At 47.8% G+C, this 27,561-nt stretch overlaps 1 protein-coding gene across 7 annotated transcripts in view; it reads right to left on the reverse strand.

Annotated features, from left to right (window-relative positions):
- The window catches only part of CACNA1C (calcium voltage-gated channel subunit alpha1 C), a 647,971-nt gene that overhangs the window by 192,924 nt on the left and 427,486 nt on the right, over window positions 1-27,561 (reverse strand). For 5 of the 7 annotated variants that reach the window (XM_030939233.1, XM_030939228.1, XM_030939229.1 and 2 more), the window contains exons 6-8: window positions 19,462-19,620; window positions 12,415-12,611; window positions 1,179-1,282 (exon numbers count right to left, since the gene is read on the reverse strand). In XM_030939233.1, coding sequence (XP_030795093.1) covers window positions 1,179-1,282; window positions 12,415-12,611; window positions 19,462-19,620 — 460 coding nt within the window. Of the gene's footprint in view, window positions 1-1,178; window positions 1,283-1,584; window positions 1,689-12,414; window positions 12,612-19,461; window positions 19,621-27,561 lie in introns of all 7 variants that reach the window. The other 2 variants (XM_030939231.1, XM_030939230.1) reach the window with 1 other exon arrangement.

Below are 27,561 nucleotides of genomic sequence, written 5' to 3' on the forward strand. Positions count from 1 at the left end.
AAGGCATTTTGTCATCAAGGTCTCGATCGGGCCATTCTCCATGGGAGGCAGAAGGGCTGGGAGGAGACTGTTTCCTCTACACAGCTCTGAAGGCCAAGCCCACTGCTCTGCACTGCATTAGGGCAGCTGTAGGAGCTGGGAGTAGCTGTTCCCAGCTTATGTACTGGGGAAATGTGGGGAGCAATCTTTCTCTTTATACCTACATTTCTCCGAGCATTAACTTCTCTAGATACTTAGGAAAGACTCCCAAAGCAGCTGACAGTCTCAAGCAGAGTAGAAGTAGATTAACCCCCTCCCCCAAGTGGCAAAGGCAGCACAGTGGTCACCCATGAGCCGGTCACCAGGAGCATTTAGGTGTTAGGCCTTGGCATGGCTGGTGTGGACTTCTGAAGAAGAAAGTGGGCTGAGGAAATATCTCATGCGTTTCCATGATGAAAAGCTCCTTGACCTTCCAGCCACATGCTACTTCTACCATGGGCTCTCGCTATGTTGCCCAGGTTGCAGTGATCATAGCTCACCGCAGCCTTGAACACCTGGGCTCAAGTGATCCCCCTGCCTCAGCCTTCTGAGTAGCTGGGACTACAGGTGTGCACCACCATGCCCAGCTACTTCTACCACTTCTAATTTCATGGGAGCAAGGGCTGAAATTAGGTAGATGTGATACTTGCAGCCGACTAGATAAAGTTAGAGGAAAGTGTACCCTATCTCTTCTATTCTTAAATAATCTATGGCTTCAAACAGTTAAGGTTCCTTTTCGTTCAGAAAAGGAAAGTCAGAGATAGACTGCTCAGTCTATGAATTAAAACGTTAAGAGAATTAGATTTTGAGTCTGTCTTCATGTTTTCAACCAGTCTCTTCTTACCCAGGCCTGTTCACCAGAGGCCATGAAGGCACAAGGAGAAGGGCCCTGCCTGCCTGGACAGCTACCTGAGGCTGGGAGGCGCTGGCTAGACCCAGTTTTTGTGGTGAAGCCAGCTCTCCTCCATTGTCCACCACCGAGACCAGTGGCACATCTGACCCTTTACCCAGCCAGGACAAGGACATCCACTTCAAGGCTCCTGTGGTGACCCCTTATCCCAGGTTCATCAGAGCCAGAAGAAGAACACAGCCAGGAATAGCAGAAAGAATAAATAAAAACAAATGGAAAAATCAAGACCTTTTTCCTTGGTCCTGCTTACCCGCTAAGCACACCGAGAACCAAGTTAAGTACAAAAAATGACCCTATGATGATTAGTGTAACAAAATAGATCCAGGGCCAGTCCCTTCCTACGGCATCATTGACCTGGAAGAACGGAATGATAGTTAGTGAGGCACACTCAGCAACCGAGCATGGCCAGTGCTGGTCCCCGGCTCCTGGGACACTGACCCACGCAGCGCCGGGACCCGGGGACCCTCTAGGTGCAAATCAGAGGCCAAACAGCCTGCCTGGCCAATGGGTCAGAATTTGTGGTTGAACGGAGACTTTGTTGTGGTTTTCCTGGGCCTGTCAGGGTCCCGTCCCTGAGGACCCCGGGCATGTATGGAGTGGAACCTGAGACCTTGCTCGGCTGCATTGTGGAGAGGACATAGAAACGGTCAGCTTACCCGCTCAACACACCGAGAACCAGATTTAGAACGAAAAAGGATCCAAAGATGACCAGACTGACAAAATACACCCAGGGTAACTCATAGCCCATAGCGTCCTGCATCTGGAAAGACGAAGGAAAGTTAGGAAAGAAGCAGCAGAATTGGGTTACAGCAAAGAGGCAGGCAGCAGGTGTGAGCAGATCGGGAGGAGACAGACGGGGCTGAACGTGGGCTCTGTTCATGTGCCCCAGGATACCCATGTTACCCGGGCATCACCCATGTTCAGGGGACCTCCTGTGACCGAAGGGGACCTTGGCCGGCTCTGCCTCAAGAGGAATCACTCTATCTTTCTGTGGTTTTATTTTCTGAAAAAGAAACATTTCTCCAATGTTTTCTATTCACTTGTCTGAGAAAATGGGTCACCGCAAAAATTAATTTCTTCAGCTGGTTTTAGCTCAGTTGGGTTTGCGTGGACATTAAGCCTTTCGTGGCCCCTGGAGGCCCCTGACCTTGGTGTATGAAGTGTGTCAGCTCCTCAATGGACAGGCCTGGAGAACTGAAACCTCAGAGGAGGTGTGAGGAAAGATGACCTTCCTCAAGGGCTTGCCACCTGGACCACGGGCCAAGCCCAGAAGTTGGAGGCTAAACCCCAGTGCTTCACACATACTGTGGGCCACCGGCTGGGAGAGGCAATCATTTTGGTTTATGTATTCAGAGAAAGGTCCTGTGACTGCAACCACAGCTTAGATGGATATGGTCCTTAATGTGGGAACTGACTGTAACTAACGCCCTGAAAGGTCACAAACCCCTACGGCAGCCGGAGGCAGTGGTGCGCTGGAGCTGGCTTCTGGGGGCTGTGGGGAGCTCACCATGCACATCTCTTCCCAGCTCCGTGTTCAGCGACCACACTAGTGGCTTGAAACTGACCATGGTGGGAGTATTTACACCACAGAGATAGGCAAACAATAAATCAGCCCCCTGTACCCGCTGTCTCTAAGAAGAGATGCTTAAACATTTATTAGCTCACCACTGGCTGGAGGGTGGATGTGCAGATAAATTGCAGAGCTATGCTTCCATCAGAGGAAATTTATTCTGATTTCGTTTCTCAAATCTCTCTCTTCTGATGCTTTATGACTAAACAGAGTTAAGTTCTGGCTTCCTAAAAATGAACCCCTTTGTCCTTGTGATTAGCTCATAGAAACCCAAACTTCCAAGGCACACAGGCATCCTGAATGACTCACATCAATGGATCTCAAAGTGTAGCCCACGGACGAACAGCTTCAGCGTCATCTGGGAACCTGTTCAGAAATGCACATACCTAGACCTCACCCTGACACTGTGGGGGAGGCCCAGCAACCTGCATTTTGACAGGCTCTGCAGGTGATTCTGATGCACGCCTGAGCACCACTGATCACACTGTTCTCTCTATAGCTCCTAACTTCACATGCAACAACACAAGTGTTGTGGCTCATCATGTACCTCCACAAGGTTTCATAGCAGTGTTCCTCAAAGTGTGGTCCGAGGACCACCAGCATTAGAAACATCTGGGAGAGCTATTAACACAGCAGATTCCTGCCCCACGGCCCCAAGATCTCAGAGTGGCCCACAGTCTGCACATTAACCTCCCCAGGTGATTCTAGGGTGTCCTCAAGTTAGATAACCACCCCACGATTTCCACCCAGGGGCCTCAAAGGAGTTCAGGCAGGTGGGATACTAATGCCCTCAGCCCTTGGGCTTTGCAGCTTCAGCAGCCGCTTGCATTTGCCTAAGTACGCTGGATAAACATGTTCTCTGCATGCGGGGAATAGAAGACTGAGAAGTACCTAGCTAGTCTGACTGGTATGTAGTGTGACATCCCAATATGTTCTCTACAGATCCATTCATATGTATCTGATATTACTAAATTTTGGTTAGGAAAATTCACCCAACGTAGTCATTGTGCATAGTGCAAACATCGTGTCTGGGGGTCTCCATCTGAGGGACCCCCGTGTTCATGGGGAGAGAAGATTACCAGCATGTGCCCACTTGGCCATGCCGTTGCGAAGTTCAATCGAACGTGGGTTTACTGAGCGTGCTCATGTTCCCGCGTCTGGTCTGCTTTCCCAGAGTGCTTCCCACTTGGTATCATTATCTATTTATTACGTTTATTATTTGCTGCTTGTCTTCCATGCTAGAATGTGAGCTCCCCGAGGACAGGTGGCTTTGGCCTGCTTTGTTCACGGGTATACCCCAGGTGCCTATAAGGGTGCCTTGCACATGGTAGGTCCTCAGCTAATGTTCTTTGAGTGAATGAATGAACTTGGTATGTGATAGGCACTGTGCTGGAAACACAAAATCCTTGCTGGAGGGGAGACAGGAAATGACCAGGCAGCTACAGTGCAGGCTGGCAGCTGCAACTGCAGGAGGAAGCGCGCAGGGTCCCAGAAGGCTTCCACCAGTGGGAGAGCGGCTGCGTGAGGCTGAGCAGGGCAAGGGCCAGGCTCAGCAGGCGTGTGTCAACCTTGCACTGCACAGCCACTGAAGGCAATGGAGATAAAGGGCAGGAAGGAAGCCCCAGAGTCCATGTGGTCCTATGATAGCAACGGAGGTTTGCAGAAATTGGCAATTGTTAAAAACAGAGCCTATGGCTGTAAAGCCATCCCGGCTGCGGGATGGAGGATTCTCCCAGTGGCTGAACTACTAAAATATCCAGCAAAACAGCAGCTGTTAGGAGAGGCAGGGTGAAAGGTCCTTGTGTTTCAGACCCTGTCCCCATCCCAGGGAGCCTGGGAGCTTTCCTTTAGCCAGAAGGTAACTGTCTGAACCAAGAGTGCAAAGGAAACCATGCCAGACTTAATCACCAGGAGAAGAAAAACAAACCCGAGCCGATACAGGATGGGGTGGGACTGGTGACACGAGATTAGGGAGAGAAAGGCAGGAGAGCCCCAATAGCTGCCTGACCACAGACCACTCCGACAGCCTTGCTGGCCATGATGGGCTGTGGGCTGCAGGTCCCATTTGACCATGGGAACTGTGAGGTCATTCTTTGATTATTCTTAGCAGTGGTTACATCAGAGTCCACATTTGTTCAACAAGTATTTACTGAGCACCTCCCTGTGTAAGGGTTCTGTTGTGTATTGGACTCTGCTACAGCGAGAGCAACGGGGTTGAGACAGCCCTGGAATGGGAGTCCCAGGCACCTGCCGAGGAAGAGGGAAACCTGGAACCAAGGTCATGGGGAGCCTGTGGGTGTCCCTGTAGCTTTTCCTCTCAGAGTAAATCTTGCTAAGGAGGGTCAGAAGCAGTCCCATTCTTTTCCTCTAAATGCCTACTGCTTTACTTTTTTGAAACGGTGGGGTGGTCAGGAAAAGCTTTTAAGAACTATGGACTCCCACCAGAAGTAATGCACACTGCACACACACAGCAGCCTGCAGACAGCCTCGAGGGCACACCGGCACCCTGAAGCCCGTGCAGGACCCTGTGGTACGGACCCACTCCAAACGGCTGGCCTGTTCTGTTCGACCCTAGAGGAGCTTTCCCCAGCTGTGCTTCAGGGGATCGGGAGTGGCAGAGGAGGTTTGTTCTTGGCAAGCTCCCCTTGCTCCTCTCTGGATAACAGACCCCACCTTCTTCAGGACACGTGGGAGCAGCCAGTTGCAGGAGGCCACGGCGTGCTCACCACGGTTCCCCTCCCAAAGCTGCCTCTGGAGCCTGGGCAGATGGCAAGTGGGAGTTGGGCTTGATGGTGCCCAGGCAACTTCCTCAAAATGAAATCTTTCCTCACTGGTTCCTCACACCCCTTACATTTTGTGAACATTTAACCTCACGAAAATGCAGCCCTGGAGGCCACACAAACCCACGAGCCTTGGAGATTTCCTAGGGCCCGAGCTTAGTCTGGGAATCCTTTCCTCTGTGCCACACACAAGGTGAGAGGCTTCCAGCATACGAAGGACTTCAAAGTGGGGGCTACAGACCTCAAGGTCATGGCCCCACAGACAGCCAGGGCCATAAGTGGAAACCCATGTGTCCCCCTTGCCATCCCACACTTTTGCTTTGGTCCCTCCTGGGCTGTGGGCTGGTTTTTTAGAGCTTCGAGATGGGGAACAGCAGGCGAAGGCAGGAGGCAGGAGGACAGACGAGACATGGAGATGGATGAGGCCAGTGTGGTCCTCAGAACCCCACTGCCTGGGTGAGCAATGCTTGGCCGCCACAGAAGGTGATTCTCTGACCTGCCTGGCTCTGGTCTGAAAGGAAAGTTCTCCTTTTGTTTTCCTTTTACTTTCTCCTCTTTATTCTGGGCCACCTACTTTGGGGGGCTGGCTGAGTAGAGAGCACACAAGCTGGGTGGCTCTGAAGTAGGGCGATGCCTGCAGTCATGAGATTGACGTCCTAAAGCAGCTGAAATGGAGCTATTAAGAAGACAAAGAATAAAGTCAGATTAAAAAAAAAAAAATGACCCAGATTGCTGACACCCTTATTTAGAGGTGAAATAAAGGATAGGTCTTCTACAGCCATTAAGCCATGTTCCTCAGGTCTCCTGACTTTCCAAAGGAAAGTCAGTTCATTGTCTGTAGCCTTGAGTGCCTCCAGGCCCAAGTACTGGCAGGATGGCCCCTGCCTTGGCCGAAACAGCCTCACTACAAAGGGAGGGGCATTGAACGAAAACTACCAGAGACCCTTCGGAAACCAGCATCTAATTCCTTGAAGGGAACCCCAGATTTAAACCCTCAAGTTCGCTTTTTCTCTTTCCCCAAAAAGACAAATAGGGGAATGAGCTTCCCTAGCCCGTCTCCTCAATGCCACTATCCCGCCTAGCAGACTTCCACAGGTTCTCAAGCTGTGTGTACCTTTCCCGTAAGGTTCTTGGCACAGGCACTGTGGATCCAAAAAAACGGAATCGTTTCAGCAAATGTCAAGAGAGAGGCTGACACCTGCCATGGAAAGGCAGGAGGTGGAAATCTCTGAAAGCCAAGGTGCTTTACACTGAGTGTCACTGGGGGACAGGATCTGCTGCTGCCAGTGAACACCAGTCAGCTCAGGGCAACAGCTCCATCAACCTGCGGCTTTCATAATCTATGTCACCTTGCTTGCTGGGACATGGGCAGCTACCTCATGGAGCACTGAGTGAGCAGGAAGTTATGGAACAAGCTTCGCCTGGCTCCTCCCCACCCCTGCACCTGCTTATTGCATGCTGAAAACCCAGGGGTGCCGCAGAGCCCAGGGAAACGCTTAGTTTGCATAGGGGAAGAAAACAAGCTCCTAGCACTAAGGCAAGCCAAAAAAATAAGCTCCTCCACGCATTTAAAACTGCCTGGACTCAGATGGACTCAGGTGCTGACATCATGTGGGAGGTTGGGACCTGTCGTAGACAGCAGTTGGCCCCAGTTTGAAGACCTGTGCAGGGGACAACTAGCTCACTGCCACAGTGATGTTGAGAGAACCTAAAATCCAGGTCTCTGCAGCCTCCCTGCTGAGACAAAGCTTGCTTTCCCCAGGCAGAAGAGCCTTCTCTCCTGGTCCAGCAAAGCCCCACTTGGCCCTGGAGTGCTCTGTGCCCCTCATGGCTATCCTGCTCCCACAGAGCGTACTGCCTCACACAACTCAGTTGTGTTCCTCCGCATGTCCTGCACCTCTTTAGTTAGACCTGAACTGCCTGGGCGGGCCTTATTCTTCTCTGTGCTCCCACATCCCTCATCCAGGAAACAGTAAATGCTCAATAAATGTTTGCTAAATTAAATCACAGAATCATAAGGACTCATGTAATGCCAGCAAAATAAATAAAATGAAACCCAATAATTAAAGAATGGCTTCGAGAGATGCTGACTCTCTTCCTTGATATGCTTCTGAACAGCCAGTTTACTGTTTAGATCAGGGATTCTCCATCTCAGGCAACAGGTGCACTCTGGGGGTAGCCCAGAGGCAGGTGAACTGTCAGGGACCACAGAGGTCCTAACATGGTCTCTACTCTGATACCTGAGAAAGAGCCCCTGGATACTGTTTCTGGGTTACTTGAGGGTTTCTCAGCTCCTCACTTAGAATGACTCTAGGTCATCATAGAATTCAGCTCTACCTTTTATGACACCTTCAGTAACTCTATATTCTGTAGTGAAAGAGGTAGCTTTGTGAAGATAGAGTAGACAAAAATAGGGTAAAACACCCAAATTCAACCTGCTTGGATGCAAAAGGTCTTTGTCATAAACAAGGGATATTTCAGCAGCACCAAGACCAGAGACTAATAGCTGTCGTGTGTGTGTGTGTGTGTGTGTGTGTGTGTGTGTGTGTGTGTGTGTGTATGAATTTAGTAGAAATACGTTCTCTGCACATCCAGACACGTAGTGGGATGGCAAGATGAAGGGTGGAGTTGACAAGTGACTTATGAAAAGTTAACTGATTAGATTTTTGTTCCAAGGATCTCCTGTTGGCTGAACCAAAACAAATCCCAGGTACTACAGAACACATTATTTGTGACTCTAAAAAAAAAATCTTTCTTTTCTATGATTTCTCATTAAGTATTTTCTTACACCCTTATTTTTAAGTTTAATTTTTAACTTGTGAAAAAACATCAGTTGAAGAACTGATCACGGAGAAACTAATGCAGGGGGCAATTGGTGGCGTCAGGAAGAGGGTGGCCCCAACAGGATGGGAAGGGGCATGAACCCAGGATGACGTGGGTCAGAGGCTCTTTACTGTGGTTCACAGTGTGCCACGTTCTTGGGGATCCCAGAAGGGCATGGGGTGGACAGAAGTCAACAGAATGCTCCTGATGAATTACTCAGGCATCGAGATTCCTGAAAAGCTAGAAACACATCCTCTGGTGTGACGCCTAGTCTAGCTGCCGCCCCCCTCCTACAGTTCTCACCTGCAACCTTCTGCGTGTGTCCCACCCCAGACCATCTGCCATGAGCAGGGGGCTCATTTCAAGTGCTGAACACAAAGTCAGCACTGAAAAAATGTTTAATTGATGGATGTTTCTGTTACCTGATTGTGATTGCCCACAGTGTGTAAGAGGTCATGCTCAGAGTTTCAGACCAACCAGAATTCTCAGAGTATGCCTACGAATCCCATAGACAAGGTCCTGCAAAGGAGGTTGACCCAGCAGCCTCTTGCATCTTTGAGATAGCACATGCGTAGACCATGGGAGACAGGCAGCCTTGAATGATGTGCAAAAGGCTAGGGATGTTTAGATTTTTGAAAAAAACAAAACATGTGAAACTAAGAATGGAAACCAATGGTAACGTTATACAATTAGGTTCTTCCCTCCTTGGTGCTTCACTGCTTCTGAGGAAGGCCAGTGTTTTTTATCTGATCACACTCCCCACACCTGCCCACCTGTTTTTAAGAAGCTTGGACATTCTGTGAGTAAAGGATGAGTCTTTGACCGAAGACATAATTTCCTAAGGAAACTATACCCCAAACCCAAGTTTTGTTTAGTTTCCAAATCCCCGGTGTCCACCCTTCCTTACTCTGTCATCTGAACACTCCTCAAACAGGAGAGTAGGTAGAAGAAATGTTTTCAGCAAATTGCTCGGCTTGTGGGAGCCTCAGCGCAATGCATGGCCAAAGGCTTTCACAGCTGAAGCAATGTTCAAGTATTACTTGACCAAGTCTGATTTTTTTTTTAGTCCACTCTTCAAAATCGTACAACGGAATGCAATCACGGATGTCAGAGGAAAAGACAAAGAGACTCTTTCTACAACAGGAAGCAAGTGCTGCCATCTGCTAGGTGCCTTCCCTGGTCCCTTCTATCTCAGGCCATATCCAGCGGCTGACCAGTCGCTTCTTTGATGCTTTCGTGACTTACTCTTTTCCAGCTGTTTGGTGATTTAGAATGAATGGAGCTCTGGGGTTTCCATGCATTACTACACTTGAAAATCTTGGCTGCTCCTTCTCAAGTCCTTTAGACTTGCCCTTTGTGCTTGAAGGATAATTCATTCCTCTGAGTGAAAGGCCTTACTTCCCCCTCCTCCCTGTGGAAACTATCCCCCTAGAAAGGTTCAAAGTCAGCAGCATCATACCAGCACCAGGAGGTTCAATAGGTTAGATTTCAAGCGTTTTCAAACTCCAGCCTGGAAATCAGAATCACCTGGAGAGCTTTTTCAAAATGCAGAGACTGGGGCCCCGACTTTACAGCTTCTAATTCAATGGCTCTGAGGGAGGTTTGGGTATTTTTATATTGACAAAGCTCTATGTTTGATGCTAAAATATTTTGAGATTTGAGAGTCTGTGCTTTGGAGATACTGGCCTAGAGGCTAAGGAGGAGGGACACTGGAGAGAAAGGAAGAGGGAGGAAGAAGGAAGAAACAGCCATAGAAAGTCAAAGCAATTAGAGAAAGTGAAAGCAGGAGCACTGGGCTAGGCAGGGCTTCTACCATGAATACCCAAGTTTCAGTTTTAGGTGTGTGTATGTGCACATGTGTGTATACACACATGCAGGTGCACACACACATACAAATGCACACACACACAACATGGCCATTGTGGGAAGGTGCTGGGAAAATCAGAGAGAGGCATGTCCCATGAGACTGGGATTGTTTCTTCACCTCTGACACGTTTTCCATTCCCAGCCTGAGCTCTATCACACGCACCCCAGGGGAGAAGGCACAACACAGCTGCTGAAAATTGGTGGTTGCAGTTGTGGCTGCTTCTGCTTCCCCGCTCCGGCTGTCATTATGACAGTATTTCTTTGGGTCACATCTGGCTGGTGGGGCATCAGTGACTTGTGGTGGGGGAGAAGAAGGGAGTGGTGAAGGAAGAACACAAAAATACATGAGCAAAGGCAATCATATCTATTCCTACCCTCCACCCACCTTCCACTGCCACTTGCCTTCAGTTTGATGCCATGGAAGGCACGGGTCTGAAGTTTATGGGATGAGGCCCTAAAGCACAGTCCCACACAATCGTTTATTCTATGGCCTGTAGGCAGAAACTGCCTATTGGCAGAAGGATAAGGATGTTTCTGTCCTTGGCTGGTCAGAGGTACCCACCCCGGGAAGAAGGACCAGTTAGGGCCACTTGGGAATTTGGTCTGCTTTGCTAAACAAAATAAATTTGCTAAGTGTAATAAGTTCAACTCCTTCTCTCTGTCTTACAAATTATTCAAAACCAAGTTCTTATTGAGCATGAATCTCAAATATGGTTTCCAATGTCTCACTTTAGCTTGAGGCAGAGGGGATCTGACCTTTGTCTTCTTTTTGAAAGTATCACAACGCAGCAGCTTTGCCACGGCACGGGTCCAGCCATATTGCCATTATTCGGTTTAGAATTTAGTTGGCTTCCTAGACTGAGCTAATTGAACTGGACTGGATCTTATTTACGACCGAATCCTCAGAGCCTAGGAGCACCCCTGGCATGCAAGGACACTCAGGAAATGTTTGCTGGGTACCAAGTCCTCGGGCAAGTTTCAAGTCATCACTTACAGAGAGAGGGACACATGCCATAGCAACACTGGGTGTTGGCATGTTGACTATCACATAAAAACTGAGAGAGAGGGATTTTGAATCAATAGGACATGGTGCTTTTAAAGAAATCATATGACAGAATACTGTGCACCACATCTCTGTACAGTTACAAAACTCTGCCTTCCGATTCAGGAAGAAGTTGATGCCTGTCTTGGCATGATTTCCTTTTGATCTGGCAGCTCTGCTCAACGGGAAGCATCTGCTCCCCTCTCCCTCTTCCCTGCTTCGGTTTGTAGACATGTTCGCTGAGTAGGCTCTTAGATTGTTTTCACGATGGCCAAATACATTTGCCTATTTGCAAAACTCTGAAGGAGATGGTATTTGTAAGACTGGCAGTATGCTTTTTATTCACCCAAATTCTGGAGGACAGCGCTGGATTCTGGCAAGTCATTTCTCATGCTGAAGTTGGAGACACGATGAAGAATCTATTTTCTGGAGTTTTTCCTAATAATGGACTTTGCCAGAATCGAGACAGCTCAAAGACGGAGTGTGGGTTTGCCTGTGGGGTAGGCTGTACAAAAATCTGGCACTTCAGAGGCTGGAAGCGCAGCAAAGTAGTGTTGGCTACTGGATAATAAAAGGGGCAACTTTAAGGTAAATGAAGATTTACTATTGATTGGGTGGCTCTCGAGAATGCTATTTCTCTACCTAATGCATGTGGGGTTTAATAGATGACGGGTGGATGGGTGCAACAAACCACCGTGTTGCGTGTATACCTACGTAGCAAACCTGCACATTCTGCACGTGTATCCCAGAACTGAAAGTAAAATAAACATTTTTTAAAAAGTGTATTTCTAAACAGGCATCACATGACCAGCAGCATGTTTTGGGAATGGTAAAAATGCTGCCAACGCATTTGTCAGATGGACTATTCTAACATGTTAAGGTAAGATTAAAATAAAGAGTAAAAATTGAATAGCATGTCACAATGCTTCACAGTTCAATAAAAATGGTTTCTTTATATAATTTATTTTTAGAAAATCAGGACTGACTTTTTCTCTTCAGTCCAAAGAATTCATAATTCTGCCTTCCAGCTCCCTTTTGAGGAAAGAAGAAAAGGATGAGGGCAGAAGGAACTCCGCATGGGAGGAGGAGTTGAACGGAACCCTTGTGCCAGCTTGGCCAGCTCATCCATGCCTGCACACCAGGGTTTTGCACTGTGGCGGGACACACTGAAAAAACGACCTTTCCCTAAGGCCAGCGGGTCGGGGAGGGGACTTGTTAGGGTGAAAAGCTCATGCCTTGTTTCTCAGGCAAGACCTGGAAGAAATCAAAGATGCTCTTCATCAACCATTCTATCGAGATGTGTATGTGACCCCAAGACCATGGGGAGGAGGAGAAAGGGAGGTGTCAGGGAAGGGCTCACGGCCTCTGTGCCCCCACCCTCTGACTGCCCACTCATGCTACATACCCAGTACAGCACGTCCGTCCAGCCCTCCATGGTGATGCACTGGAACACCGTGAGCATGGCGAAGGCAAAGTTGTCAAAGTTGGTGATGCCGTGCTTGGGACCATCCCAGCCGGGCTTGCACACCGTGCCGTTCTGGCACTGCCGCCCATGGCCTGTTTCCAGCGCACAAGGGGAAGGGTCATCTTCTGCTGGAACATCTCAAATGGCCAGAAGAAGACAGGAGACGGGAGCAGCAGAGGGGCAGAGATGTGGGCAGAGAAAAAAGAGAGAAAAGTGACAGGATGAGGTTGATGGGATGGGCAAAGCAACCATGGCAACAACAGTGCAAGACACGCTTAAATCATGTCCCCTATATGTGAATCAAGCAACATAAGAAAGTAGGCCTTCCGTTTAGGCTGCCGTTAATTTAGAAGGTCAGTCCTTTTCACTCACTGTTGTAAAAGCTGTATTTTAATCTCAGTAACTGATTTCTATTGCCCATTCTGTTGTAACATGTCAGCATCATAATCAAATGGCCAATCAAAAAATAATGATGATGCCACCACTGCAAATGGAAACTGACCCAGAAAGTGATTAGGAAGTCCGTATTTTCTTTTTTTGGTGGTAGAGTTCTACAGACACTTGTATTGGAATACCAGAATTTAGGGTAAGGATAACACTGATGCAAACACTCCTTCACATAGTTAGCCAACTGATCCCATCCAATAATGCTTTCTAACTACATGGGCCCATCACATATTAGAGGATAAAACATTGCCAGGGATGCAAGTCACTTTACAGTGAAGCCTTATATAGGTGGAAGACGGAAAACGGACTCTGACTGCTGGGGAGAGTGATCGCTTGCAGCCGCTTTCATTGCAGCCTGCGAGTACACACTACTGACTGTATTTCATGCATGTCATGTGGGACTTCGCAGCTCTGCCCTTTGCTCTGCAGCATGAATACCTTTCAGAAGAGAAGAATCATTTTCTGACCTCTAATCAAGACAGAGCGGCAGTGAATAACAGGGAGTGTGCTTCTTCAGTACGGATGCGGCTTGGTCAGGAAATAGTAGAATACAGTGTCTGTGGCTAAAGGCCGCAGTTGGACTAATTCCACGTGCGGGAAATAGCTCCCAGCAAATTAATGAATGAAGATGTGACTTATATTTTGAGTGTGGAGATCGTTGGTAAATTTAAACAAGACCTGGCTGATCTAAGAATTTCTATTATGGGAAAACACTGAGAAAGTTTTGGTGCTGGCTATGGAAGGTAATGGTGTGGAATTCACAAAAGTTCGTGAAATCAAGGACATTGTCCTGTCCTTAGACAAAGTAATGACAATAACAGACAGAAGAGACCCCAGTTCCAACAAATAAACGATTGCCTATAACAATGAAAATACGCTTCCAGAGACACACACACACACACACACACACACACACACACACAGAGAGAGAGAGAGAGAGAGAGAGAGAGAGAGAGAGACAGAATTTTCTTATAGTTCTTCATTTAGAGACAACAGATCACCCAGGATTGTTTTCTGGTTTCATGTATCAAAACAATCATAAGTGTGATTACTTTGCCTACATTAGGCTCTGCATTGAAGATGACTGGCCGGTGGGCTGATTCTCAGTTGGTGGCTTTAAATTTGAAACTGTTCACTCCCAAGAGGAAGACCAGAAGAGAAATATCAATCCTTAAGTAAGAGATAATTCCTAGGAGAATATAGTCTACTTGAAAATATATGCCCGATTGTGTCTTCCCAGCAGCAGTGGCAGCTCCTCCTCCTCCTCCTCCTCTTCATTGTCATCAGCATCTGCGTGGTCATCTTTGTGACCTCCTCCTCCTCCTTGTTCTCTGTCAATTTCATTTCTTCCTCCTCCTCATTTTCCTCCTTCTCCTTCTCTTCCTCCTCCTCCTTCTCCTCTCCTCTCTTTCTCTCCCACTGACCCCATCAGACTTACAATTTACATGCCTCAGAATTTATCAGTGTAAATGTACAGCTTAATTACTTTTAGTAAATTTTTACATAGTCATGCAGCCATAACCACACTCCGTTTTAGAGCACGGCCATCACTCCCCGAAACCCGCCTCGCCGGTTTGCAGTCAATCCTTGCTCCCATCCCCTGTCCCTGGCAACCTGATCTGCTTTCTGCCTCCATTGCTTTGCCTCCTCTAGACATTTCATATAAATGGAATCACACCCTATGAGGCTTTTTATGTCCACCTTCTTTCATGTAGCATAATATTTTGAGCTGCATCCGTGCTGCTGCGTACATCAGTAAGCTCTGTTCCTCTTTATTGCTGAGCAGTGTATTTTGTTGTGTGTTTATCTGTTCACCAGGTGATGGACGTCTGGATTGTGTCCAGGTTTGGGCTATTATGAATAACGCTGCTTTCTGGCTTATTCTTGGGCCAGTGCTTAAAGTTGTGTGTGAGTCCTGTGTTTGCTGATCGAGGTGCAAAGGTCTGCACTGCTGGCCCCTGAACTGTTAGAGAGACAGTATCCACACCATTTCCTTATTTCAGGGTCTAGCTCCCAGGAGGGCTCCGTTAACGCAGCTGAAATAAGCAGTCCTCTAACCACAACTTTTTATGACTTTTAAAAATGTGAAATCTTTAGAGATTGGGATGTGACGCTACAAAAAAGGGGGAGACTAAAATGTAAATCCTAAGCCTAAATAATACATGAAAAAGTGGATAACAAGCACCTAAAAATTTGAGAGTTGAGAGACCGGAAAACCAAGTGCCAAGTAGATCATTAATTCTGTTGGGTTCTCACCCATTCCAGTCATAGCTTTCTAGAGAGACGTGTTCAGTCACTGTGATAAAAGTGCTGGAATGATAGGAGAGACGGGACAAAGAGAGAGGGTGAAAAAGTGAAGGGGAAGCTCTTGCATCTTTTTCTCATGTTTTGCTTTTTTGCAGAATAAAGATGCAGTTTATCTTTACATTGGGACCGCTCACCCGACAGCATTCCCTGCACTCTCAATTCCCGCAACGTCACAAAGAGGGCAAAGGAGAAGGCTGCCAAAGGGAGTTCTGAGTGTCTTCGAGGAAGGAAAACATCTCTGAGGGTTTTACGAATATCTGTGAAAAAGAAAATGGCATCAAGGGGAAGTGGTCTCACTAATAAGAGAGAAAGGGATGAGATTCAGAAACATTATCTAAAGGCTCTAGTGCCATCCCGCTATTTAAAATCTGATTTGAACAATAATGCAAAAGATTTGAGAACAATTAAGAAGCAGTGATGATCTGGTAAAAATAGGTATCTATAAAAAGCACTAAAGCGAACACTTGAAAAAATGTGAACACACACAAATCAGCAGGTCCTAGCAATACACACTCTAGGGTGAGGAGAAATTTGCTTAAAACGTAAAAATGTGTTGGTTTTCTTTTGCAGAGTCATGAAGTCCTGGGGAGGAAAGTGGGAACACGAGGTGGGAGAAGGAAACAAAGCAATGCGAGTTCTGTATTTTAAGACAGGAATGAAGAGAGGTAGAGTCATTCTGGAAAGTACAAATTAAGTTTTCGGTAAAATAATGGAGATGAAGATTAGGAGAGATTTTAGAAACACAGTTAATAGCAACAAAAACACAAAATCCTGGGAGAGCTCCAGTTAGTGATTCCAAGGAGAAATCACTAAAGACAAAAATCAATTACTTTTTTAAAACTCAACTTTAAGGAGTGAATAGAATGAAGATGATTTCATTTCTAGGTTTTAGCCAACCAATTCTGTGCCAGTCTCAGGGGTAATTACTGTGCTTGGGAAGCTATTCAGAGTGACCTGGCTCAGCACACCATCAAACAGATGGGACAACCAGAAACAAAAGGTATCGGCATATGGTGATGTGTCTGTTGAGGAGCTGAGAAGGCGCCTTGCAGATGTCTCCGGGATTAGGGAAATGCTGCCTCTTCTGAGACCATCTTCACCAGGGGCTGTTGCCTGGAAGGGCAGTCTAGAGGCAGAATATGGTTCACCTGAACAATTCCATAACTTTCTTTGTGGATTTTGTTGGAAACATGGCTCAAAATCCAATGTATTTTGAAATCTAGAGATATATAAAATTCATAGTCTGTGAAATAATATTGGACTATAAAAATAATTTGATGTAAATCTCATCAAAAATTACAATGAGAGCTCACAAAGCACTTTTGTGTCATCTAAATTTGCAGAAAATAGGGTAATTCAACCCAAAGTCTGAAATTAAAAAAAAAAAAAAAGAAAGAAAAAATTTAAACCACCCATTCCAAAGTTTATATAAAACTCTCCAAAACACTTAGGGGTTGGTTTCAAAGCCTGCAAGTATTTGGTCTTCTGCTCCACAGCTGCACAGATATGTCTAGGTTCTTGCACATTTTCCCTCCTTGTCTGCACTGCCGACTATGTGGGTGGACAAGGACTTGACGGCAGCAGCATCATGTTGTGCTAAGAATGACGGAGTGGGTCCTGGCTTGTGATCAGATGGCAGGTTTGGGAACGAAGGGACAGCAAGCTCTTGATTGCAGAGTATTTGAGAGGACAGGCTTCTGCAGCTGTGTCCTGGGCCCCTCTTCCCAGCAGGGACTCTGGTTCAGGTGAATGAGTGAGGCCACCTTCTCATGGAGCCTGGCAGGGCCCTTCTCTCTAGAGCATTTCTGTTGTTGTCCTGGCCCCCTTGGCCCATGGCCATTTCCGTGATGGGAGCCTACTTCTCTTCTGAACTTGCAGGCAAAGATAAACCCATCACATAAACCATCTGATGAGTCTCTTGGTAGGAGGCAACTTCTCAGGCACTTTTCCTGGTCCTGTTTACTATCAACAATGGACAATGTGATCCTAAATTGGTCATTCCAATTGGGGAGGCCAAGTCTTATCTTTGTCCTAAGAGAAGAGGAGTCCATGACAGGTTCAGTACTTGGGGCGACCTCTTCACTGGGCCCTGTGGCTCTGACCTTGAGGATTGCTCCCTCCCTGTGCCATGCTTTCTTTGTCTGCCATGCCCACCCATTTCTGACTGTCCAGGGTCACTGAGGCCTGGTAACAAAGCCCTGGACTTCCAACCAGTATTCAGGGCCACTTATTCCCACAGGCCCTTGTAAGAGCCCACCACCAGCAGAAAACACACTTGGGCTGCTTTCTCGTTAGGATGATGGAAACTGCCTGCAATATTGGAGCCCCTCTCCTTAGCTCTGTGGTGCACAGACATCTGATTGCACAGCAGGGCCGCCATCTTCGGCGCGACGGCTGAATTCCACCATTTTACTCTTCCCCGTGTTGCTGGTGAGAGCCTCACCATCGTCACTGCTGGACTGACAGGGAATCTTTGAGACCCCACATGTCTGTGACTTCCTGAGGAGTTTGGGTCAAATGGTCATTGATAATTTCAATACAACTGCATCAACTTTAGACACACCACAGTCAGTTCTTAAGGAGTCTTAAAACGAGCTCTCACAGGGCCACACAAGTCAATAAATTTATTGGTTCTGAGCTAGCCACAAATCAACCTGAATAAAAGGAAGGATTTTAATTAAAGGGGAAAATATTATTCATCTATGGTTTGGCATTTCTTTAAGCAAGGCTGAAAATCTCAGAATTTTAGCTACAGGCAAGATCTGCTTTTTCCAATTTAACAAGGATTCTATTTTTGAAAACAGGATAGTTTATTTTATATGATTATGACCCAAGTAATTTGGAAATTCTCTCTAGAGTGAAAAAACAGTCTCCTGTTAAACAGACTTCCATCCAAAAAGTGAAAATATTTGTGTGATTCTGTGTCTATAGGAGTATACATTCTGTGTGTGAGGTTTTTTGTTTTGTTTTGTTTTTAGGACTGTGGCTATGTGGAAATAAACTAGAAACCCCCTCAAATATGCAGTTAATCCATCCAGTCATACTAGATTATACATAGAAAGTATTCTATTTTGATTTCTCTACGAATTTCACTCCCTGTTGTTTGGAAGCTATCCCTCCTCACCCCAGTGAAGCGAGAGGTCCCATTTAACTGAATGCTAGGACTGAGTGGGAATGAGGGGCAGTGTCAATGGAGAAAATTAGGTATCCTTCACTGTTCCCGGCAGATGATGCTCCCCTTTCTCCACCAAGATGCCAAAAACTAAGATGATGGATCTTGCTGTGTGAAAAAAAGATCACATACATTTAACATGGCTAGCCCCTTTGGGGCGGGGAATATTTTTTCAACAAGTTCTTTGTGTTAAGCTGCTTTATCTGTCTGTTTAAAAGCCTTGTCAATTTCTGTTTAAATGTTTCTTTAAAAGGCCAAGCTGCCATGTTAGTAGCTTTAGCAGCAGCTTGCAGCATATCCTGCAAGCCAAAACTCCAGTGCCACGCAGGGAAGTGCCTAATGAACCAGCATTGCTGTTAAATATATTGATTTATGGAAGGAACGTGAGGCAAGAAGGCTCAAAAAGGAAGGCACTGGGAGTCATGGGGTAGAACTGAGCCTTCTCCTTGAAGGGAGGAAGTTTGGCTGCTGGCAAGGGAGTGATTCCCACCTGTCCTCCTCCCCCACCTGGAATAGGGGCTCGGGGGAATCTGCCTGTGAATGGAGAAGCAGAAACAATGATTACAGAGGATCTGGGATCAGCACCACGAAGGTAGAAAGATCTTAGAGCAGTGCTGGGAGAGCCTATTGCTCAGGGCTGAGCGGCCCCCCTGAAAGGGCACCCGATGGCCAGCCACACTGAAACGTGGAAGGAGCAGAGACTGACATTCCCAGGTCGGCTCTGATTCTTAAAACACTCAGGGTTGGCTTGAAAAGTGGCAGATTGACGAAAGATAGGATCTAAGTTATTCAAATATTTCTCAAATTGTGTAGCTTATTGAAAAGTGCTGAACGAAGTTTGTGTTAGGCCGGTTTAACAGATTAAAACAAAAATTGGAACTGAGAAAAAAAGGATATGGGTCTCTCTGCCTCTCACTTCAACATGCCCAGTGGGCGTCTGAGTGAACAGGACCCTCCCCGGGCTCTGCTGGTCATGCTGGTGTAGCCAGCAGCGGGAAAGGAAAGGTGCCAGGAGTGACAGAGGGCAGGGCCTTGGGAGCGCGGCCGCCTGGCCCTCTTACCTGCTATGCCCTCCTGGTTGTAGCAGGTCTTGTGCATCTTCCCCATGAAGAGCTCCAGGCCGATGATGGCGTAGATGATGATGACAAACAGCACGAGCAGGGCGATGTGCAGCAGGGGGACCATGGCCTTGATGATGGAATTCAGGACCACCTGGAGACCTGTGGGGACAGAGCCACTCACTGAACCAAGCATCACCGCGGGTACCGTGCTGATGCCATCTCATGCCGTCTTCCGGCAACTCTGCAAGGAAGGAACTGCCAGCCCTGTTGTTCAGATGAGAAGACTGAGGCTCAGAGCCACACACCAAGGATTGATGGTGCAGGGGTCTAAATCCAGGTTGGCCTCACTCCAAATCTGTCTTGGAGACTCATCCAAAGCAAAGGACTGGCAGCTGCTGTACTTCCGAGGGGAAGAACATGTTGTTTCCATCCATAACTATCAGATTGTGTAATATCTCATCTTACAGGCAACTGAGCGCCTTTTTCTCCCAGAGCAGTGTCTCAGGATAGTGAGAGCTCATGTAGACTCAAGACGATCCTCCAGGTTTTCCCCATGGTGGGACTGGGGAAAGTTCCGGAGCTGGGTGGTGCTGACGGTTGTACAACAGTGTGAAGATACTTACTGCCACTGAGCTGGACACTTAAAAATCGTTAAAATGATCAATTTTGTTATGTTCTTATTACCACAAGAAAAGAAACTCTAGAAAGCACCCAGATCCTTCTGGTAAAAAGAGTAAAGGAAAAGCCCGCCTGGGGACAAGGTCTGGGGCTTGCACCGTGGTCTGTGGGGAGAAGGCCCCCTTACTAAGCTCAGCTACATCAGAAATAACACACTGGGGATGCCACTTACTTAAAGCGACACTGCAAATCATTCGCAAATGGCAGGAAGGTGGTTACCAGCAAGTCACCCCCAGATGACAGCCAGACCCGAGAAAGTCACGTGTGAGATTCCTGCCCAGGCGAGCGCAGTGAGTCCTCACATTCCAGGTGAGAATGTGGTGGCAGCTCCTGCTTCCCTCCAGCAGAGCCAGTGGTGCAGAAAGTCACCCTGAGTGCCACCTCTGATACACACAGGAGGACACCCCGTCCAAGTCACACTACACAGGTCACTTTTTGTGTCTTTACCTTCTGTGTGTGGGGCATTTCACCCTCACGTTTATCCACTGTGCTTGCCCCTGGGTAAACTAAGGCTGGTCACCCCCTTCCCAAACCCCAAGGCTGTTGTTGGTGCTTTTCATTCCGGTGGTGTGATTCTCACAAGGCTGATTAGAACAATTCTTCCCAGCTATTAAGCCAAGCTGGGAAGATTAAAAAAAAAGAAAGAAAGAAAAGAAAAGCTGGAATGATTTTACCTGTGAATTAATGAGAGTGCTTGCAGCCTCCCATTAGAACAAGATGTTTTCAGATTGAAATGATTCCATTAATTAGCAAGTTGTACACACATTAGTGTTAGAGTATGCAGAGCCGCGGAGAAAGTTGAAAATTGAACCGCAAAGCAGCTTTCAGGGCATCTGCTGGGGGTGGGGGTGGGGGACGTGTACCAACTGCTACTCGAGGTCGGGGGAACCCCAAATCTGGGCTACCCAGGCATGAGGGGGTGTCTCAGTGAGCCTCAGTGCCACAGCCTCCAATGGCAAGAGAACGGTGGGTGTGGGACATAAAAGGACACCCACTGGGAGGCTCCCCTCCAGGCCGCAGCTAGAGGGCTGCTCAGCAGGCTGCCTCGGGCCTGTTGGAACTTTGAATGCCTTCCTCTGCTCTTACGACAAAGACAAGATCCTTCCCCGGCCCTACAGGACCCTGTCGGGTCTCCTCCACCCACCTCTCCGCGGACTGCCTCTCCCCAGCCCACTCCAGTAAAACAGCCCTTCTTTTAGAAAGCGGAATGTGCTACTGTTCCTCCCACTGCAGGGCCACCACACACGCTGGTCCTTCAACCTGGAACGCTTTTCCCCACTTCCCTCCTACTTATCCTTCACTCTCAGCCCAAGCATCTGTTTCCCCAGGGTCCATCATTTCCCCAGGGATCATCACCCAACTCCTGGACCAGAATGTGTCCTTTAAGTCTTCTTGGAACAATTTCCTTTCCTCTGGAGAGTGCACCTCAGTTTGAAATGTTATGTTCCTTCATGGATTTTAACACATTTATATCTGTCTCTCACATTAGGCTGAGTTTTGTGAGGAGGGACTGTGCCTGTTCTTCTCCCTGTTTTGTCACTAAGGCCTGGCTTGGTGCTGAGCATATGTGGGAACTCCGTAAATATTTACTGAAGGACTGACAAAACGTATCATCTAAATAAATGCTATTGCTGTCCTGCAGCGCTGCTGAGTATTGCTGCACAGACATCTGCTTTCCAGATAGGTGTCTAAGGGAGAGGTGAGTTCCAGGGCCTGCAGGGGACAGAGGCCACTGAACAGGTTGGAGAGAGGCCAAGTGGAGTGAAAGCAGCTTGTGGGCATCGTTTCAGCTGTCAGCGATGCCATAAGAATTCCTGCCAAATGCCCTGTTCTTCACACCCCCACCCAGGCTGGGGCCACGCCACTCACCTGAGCACCCAGGCCAGAAAACTGATCTCCTAGGCTCCTCCTTCCACTCAGTAACCAAGCCCTGCCGGTTTGGTTTCAAAGTATCTTTAGACATGAATACATTTTTCTTACTGTATAAATCATATATGCTAATTATAGAGAAAACAGAAAATACTTATTACAGAGAAATTACAGAACACAGGGAAGCAAGAAGAAAAAAGCAACCACTCACTGTCTGGGCCCCAGGAGAAGAGCCACTGTCAGCCCTTCCCGTCCACGACTCGTTTTCCTCCTCTGTCCCCTTCGTGCTCGTCATTTGGTCAACTGGTCTCCCGGCTTTCAGTGTTGCCCAGTCTTCGAGCGACACTTAAAATGCTCTTCCTAAAATACACACTGGAACATGTCCTTTTGTAGCTGAAAGTCACCCAATGACTCCCTGTCACCTGCAGGTAAACTCACCTGCCTTCTTCCCCAGTTTGATCTCAAATGACTCCCAGTTTATACGTCAGGCTTCAGCAATACACCCTGCAGTTCTCAGGCTTCGTGCCTCCAATCCCAGCGCATGTGGTTCCCCCTGCCTGGAATGCCATTCCCTGCCTCGCTGAGAGCTCCTTGAGTCTCAGCACATCTTCTCATCTTTGTGTCTCAGGCACGTGGGAGGGACTCTGTGCACATGGAGCCAAGTCACATTCGTAAGCACAGGGTGCCTTCAGAAGACAGAAACCACAAGAATGAAGGAATTGGAAACGACATCATTCAATAATCATTAGAAGAAATTGAAGGTGTTTTGTCAGGAACGGTGAAAAGGCACAGGCAGGAGGGTAACGTCAGTGATTTTCAGAGGACCTCAACTGCTATTTGAGGAAGAGGGGTCAGATGAGTTCTGTCTGACCACAGAGATGGAGCTATGACCAGCTGGGAAGTGTCCGGGAAAGACTTAGGTTCAACACAGATAAACACTTATCTGTCCAAGAAACAGGCTGATCTGAAGGTGGAGTAGGGCGCTCTAAGAGAGAGTGGATTCCCCATCCACAGAGGTATCCAAGCAGTGACTTGAGGAAGTGCCTGGCTGGGGATTCTGCCAGTGGGTGAAGGACTGTCCTGGAACACCAAAGGCCCTCCAACTTGATGAGCGTGTCCTGAAGACTTGCCATGGGCAAGAGCAGCCCTCAGCACTCTACTGGATCATTCCAGCTCCTCCTGGCAACAGCCCTAGGAAGTAGGCACTATTTGGAACCTATGTTTCCGATGAGAAGAGTGGGTCCAGAGCAGTGGAGTGATCTGCCCAGGGTCACACAGCTGGGAAGTGGTGGCACAGGGCTCAGTGCCAGGTGGTCTGGTTCCTAGCCTGTGGCTTCACTACTGTGCAAATGCCCCCCACACACTTAAACAGTGGCTCTCTGCCTCCACGACCTGAGTCTACAAAGCAGTGACACGTGCTTGCAACATCTGCTGGGAAGGCGGGAGAGTCTAGTGGAGTCCCTGCTTCCAGGAGAGCCCAGATGTTTCCAAGGCTGGTCCAGGAAAGGCTCTCGCTTCCATCTGCTTTCCTCGCGGCCCGCCTGGGGTGGCAGAGCCAGGCTGGCTTGTGAAGGCGTGCAGCCAGACTTCCTCCTCTCCACCCTGCCGTGCAGAGTTTGGCTCTCGGGGCCTGGATGTTTAACAGCTTCTTGGGATTGGCTCACAGCTGCCCCAGAAACAGCTCCTCCAACTCAAGTTCTAATTTGGAAAACACACGACATTTCTCCACCCCAGTGTTCTCAGATAGGCCATGCTCACAGCTGATAAGCGAGTGTCGGGCCTTCTTCAGGGCTGGCTGCTCATGTTGGTGAAAGAAAACGGGCCCTAGATAAGCCTGGTGAAGCAACTGCTGTCAAATGTTCTGTGAATATAAGATCACTATTGGCCCACGCATGTGATGAGCCTGTTTTTCTAGCCCTAAATCAGGGTAAGATCTGACAAACACATGTGTACCTAAGGGACCAACAGGACTGAATATGTGACAGGAGAGCTCTACTGGAAAATCTGGAACGTACGATTCCATGCAAAGATCAAACAGCACATAACCTAGAAATTCAGTCTCGCTAGTTTGGAGCTCATGTCAAGTGACTGCCTCTTGGTGGGTGGAAAGACTCTCAAGGTACCAGGAAGACCTTCCAGGGAGACGGGGCCTTGGGCAGTGGCATCATTCAGTGCTGGGCTTGGGAAAAGGGGAGGATGGCGTTTAGCCAGCAGACATGGCTTTTCCTTTCTTCCTCTTACAGTGCTGCCTGCATTCCCTCTGGGGTGAAACTTGACAATTCCAGTTAGGAAAGGCTTAGAGGACCTGCATATATAAATCATCCTGTTTCTCCTTAAAAGGTCAAGAGAAGCCATCTATGGCAGAAAGCAATATCTGACGCTTTTCTCTACGGTGGTTTTGAGGTTAGTCTGGAGATACCCAGATTGGTCAAACTTGGTGCTTCCGTTACCTGGTCCAGACTGTCCACCATGACTGACGAGGGCTGACAACAGATCCCACCCTCTTTTGCTTTATAAAACAGCATCTCACCAAGCCCTACTTTTGGGATGAATTGTTCTGCTCAGAGACCCAGGAATATGATCACAAAGGAGTATGAAAATGCCTTTATGAGCAAGAGGAAAATGAGAACTTCTGGGGCTGGATGGTAACATGCCTGATTCAAGGCTCCTCTTAAGGACTCTTGCTCTTTTCATGTGATCTTCAACCCATAGTTCCCTCTTTTGAATTCATATTTTGAGTCATTTCACAGGAAATGGGAGGGCACATGGAGAAACTGTTGAAGACCCTAGAATTGGAGATCATTGCCAATATTAGATTCCATTGTTTGGATTCCACATTGATGCTCTGCTTTTCTGTTGGTGTTTAGGCATGAACATGTCACGTTCCCAATTACTCAGACTCGAAGATTCCAGCCAAGCCTTAGGAAGGTATGAAAATGATCAAGGAGGCTTGATGACAGAATTCATCAGAAGACAATGCTGAGAATCACTGAACTAGGAAGAGAGAAGTTTGGGTTTAGGGGGTTGGTGGGCACAAGTTTCTCAGAGATAGACTCAGAGTTTGCCATGACAGGAAGAGGACTTTGGGATCACCTAACCCAGTGCCTTCGTTTCACTCACTCAAAGACTTATTTTACTGAGCTAAGCTATACGGGCCATGAGCCATGCTTGCTGTGCTAGAGATGGGAATATGGTGGTGATTAAAAGGCCTGCAGGCCTTGCCCTCACAGAGCTTGTAGGTAGTCAAACATTAGTCAAATAATCACGCAATGGACGTAAAATAACAAACTCTACGAAGAGTCTTAAAGAAGCGGAACAGGGTACCACGAGGGTCCTCCTTTGGCATGGAGGCTGCAGAAAGGCTTTCCAGGAAGTGGTGCTTAAGCTGAAGGCTGAATGGGGAGAGGACCTGGTCAGGTGCATGCAGGCAGAGGGTCCCGGCGCCAGGGCTGTGAGGTCCAGACTGCGACGTAGCCTGGATAGCTATCGGACACCCAGGGCTCTCCGTCTGTCAGCCCCATGCTCTTCCTGGCTTTGTTCTGTCTCTCTTTTTTTGACACAGAGTCTTGCTCTGTCACCCAGGCTGGAGTGCAGTGGCGCGATCTCGGCTCACTGCAAGCTCTGGTTCCTGGGTTCACACCATTCTCCTGCCTCAGCCTCCCAGGCAGCTGGGACTACAGGTGCCTGCCACCACACCCAGCTAATTTTTTGTATTTTTTAGTAGAGACGGGGTTTCACCGTGTTAGCCAGGATGGTCTTGATCTCCTGACCTTGTGATCCGCCCGCCTCGGCCTCCCAAAGTGCTGGGATTACAGGCATGAGCCACCGTGCCCGGCCTTGTTCTATCTCTTAAAAGAAATCCCTGGAAAGAGGTTTGAGGAACCAGTTTGTTGCTTCTGTGTGAAGTCAGAGGAAGCAGGTATCACTTGTACTTTCAGGGAAACCAATTCAGGAAGCACACGAGGAAGGCCCTCCTGATAATGTCCTCACTTGTAAACTGGAGGAAATAATCCCCATCTGGTGCCACAGAGGGCCAGGGGAAGGACAGCATTAGGCCAAGGTCCTCTGCTCTGCTGGCTTTACTGGGGCAATGTTAACCACAACTTCTCAGCAGACCCAATCCAACAGAAGAGAGGGCTGTCGCACCATGTGAGATTCTGCCAATACGGACAGTCTAGATGAAAAGAAATGGTGAGTCGACCTCAAGCTTGGGAAAAGCCCTCCACACGTGATATCCCCGAACCCGATGCAGTCAGGGCTTCCCAGCAGTGGGGCTGACTCTGTCTGTATTCTGCTGTGTTTCAAGCCGGCATTACGGTGACAGCCCACTTTCAGGACTGGGGCAGGAGTCAGGACATGGAGTTTTAGAAAGTTACTCCATAACTTGAACTGGCTGTCCTTGCAGAATGGAAGAGAAAGAAATACTGCTTAATCCAGATGTCTGATTAGCTGAATGATGGCTGACTGAGACTGGCCCTACCAAAACAAGTTATGCCTTCTGTATTTCCCAACAAACTTTAGCCAAACCCAAACAAAAAGAGTCACTAGATGATGGGCAAATTCTAAGCTTCCCTACAAATCCTTCCTCTTAGAATTAGATGTCATCTGAAAGAAATAGATTTCTCTTAAGACAGGTGTTCAAGGCCAGGCACAGTGGCTTTCGGCCTGTAATCCCAGCACTTCAGGAGGCAGAGGTGGGCAGATCACTTGAACCCAGGAGTTCAAGTTTACAGTGAACTATGATCGCACTACTGCACTCCAGCCTGGATGACAGAACAAGACCCTGTCTCTAAAAAAGAAAAGGAAAATTTAAAATAATTTTTTAAAAAACAAAAAAAAAAAAACAGGTGTTCAAGTGAAGGGCACTGTCCTTACTGTGCCCACTGAGCCCCATAACTGCCCTTGAACCTAACCTTGGACTTGCAACGCAGATTCTAAGAAAGTGTAGATCAAACACCAGCTTCTCCCAGAGGGGAATCTAGAATGAAGGTTTCCATCCTCAGCTACGTCCTCTATCTGAGAAAATACTATTGGAGAGTCTCTCCCTTCCCCGATGAGAGAGGCAGATGTACCCGGGCTTTCCCCAGATGGTCAAGGTTCCCTTTCTTGAGGCCACCACAGAAAGCTACGCCATCCCTCACTCATGCATCTTCCAAGCACCTACGGAGAACCTATGAAGCACCCTGCTGGTTGCCATGGGAGGCGGGAGAAGGAGGAGAGTGCAGTGGTTGAAGAAGAGGGATCCTTGGAGCCAAAGGACCCCAATGAATCCCAATCCCACCACGTCTCAGCCACATGTCCTTGTACCAACAATTGACCTCATCTTAAAGACAGGATGATCGCTTACCTATCCTATAAAGTTGCTGTGAGGATTAAACAAGCTAATTTGTGCAAAGTGCCCAGAACAACGTCAGGCCCATAGTAAAGGCCACATCAGTGATAGTCATTGTCATTTGAAGTATAGTCTTACAAGCATGACACAGATCTCAGTGGGACCCTTTAGGGTGAATGAGCACATAGGTCCCCTAGGATCTTGTCAAAATGCGGATTCTA

The sequence above is a fragment of the Rhinopithecus roxellana genome, chromosome 10 (assembly GCF_007565055.1).
Source record: "Rhinopithecus roxellana isolate Shanxi Qingling chromosome 10, ASM756505v1, whole genome shotgun sequence".
In the NCBI taxonomy this organism is placed as follows: Eukaryota; Metazoa; Chordata; class Mammalia; order Primates; family Cercopithecidae; genus Rhinopithecus; species Rhinopithecus roxellana.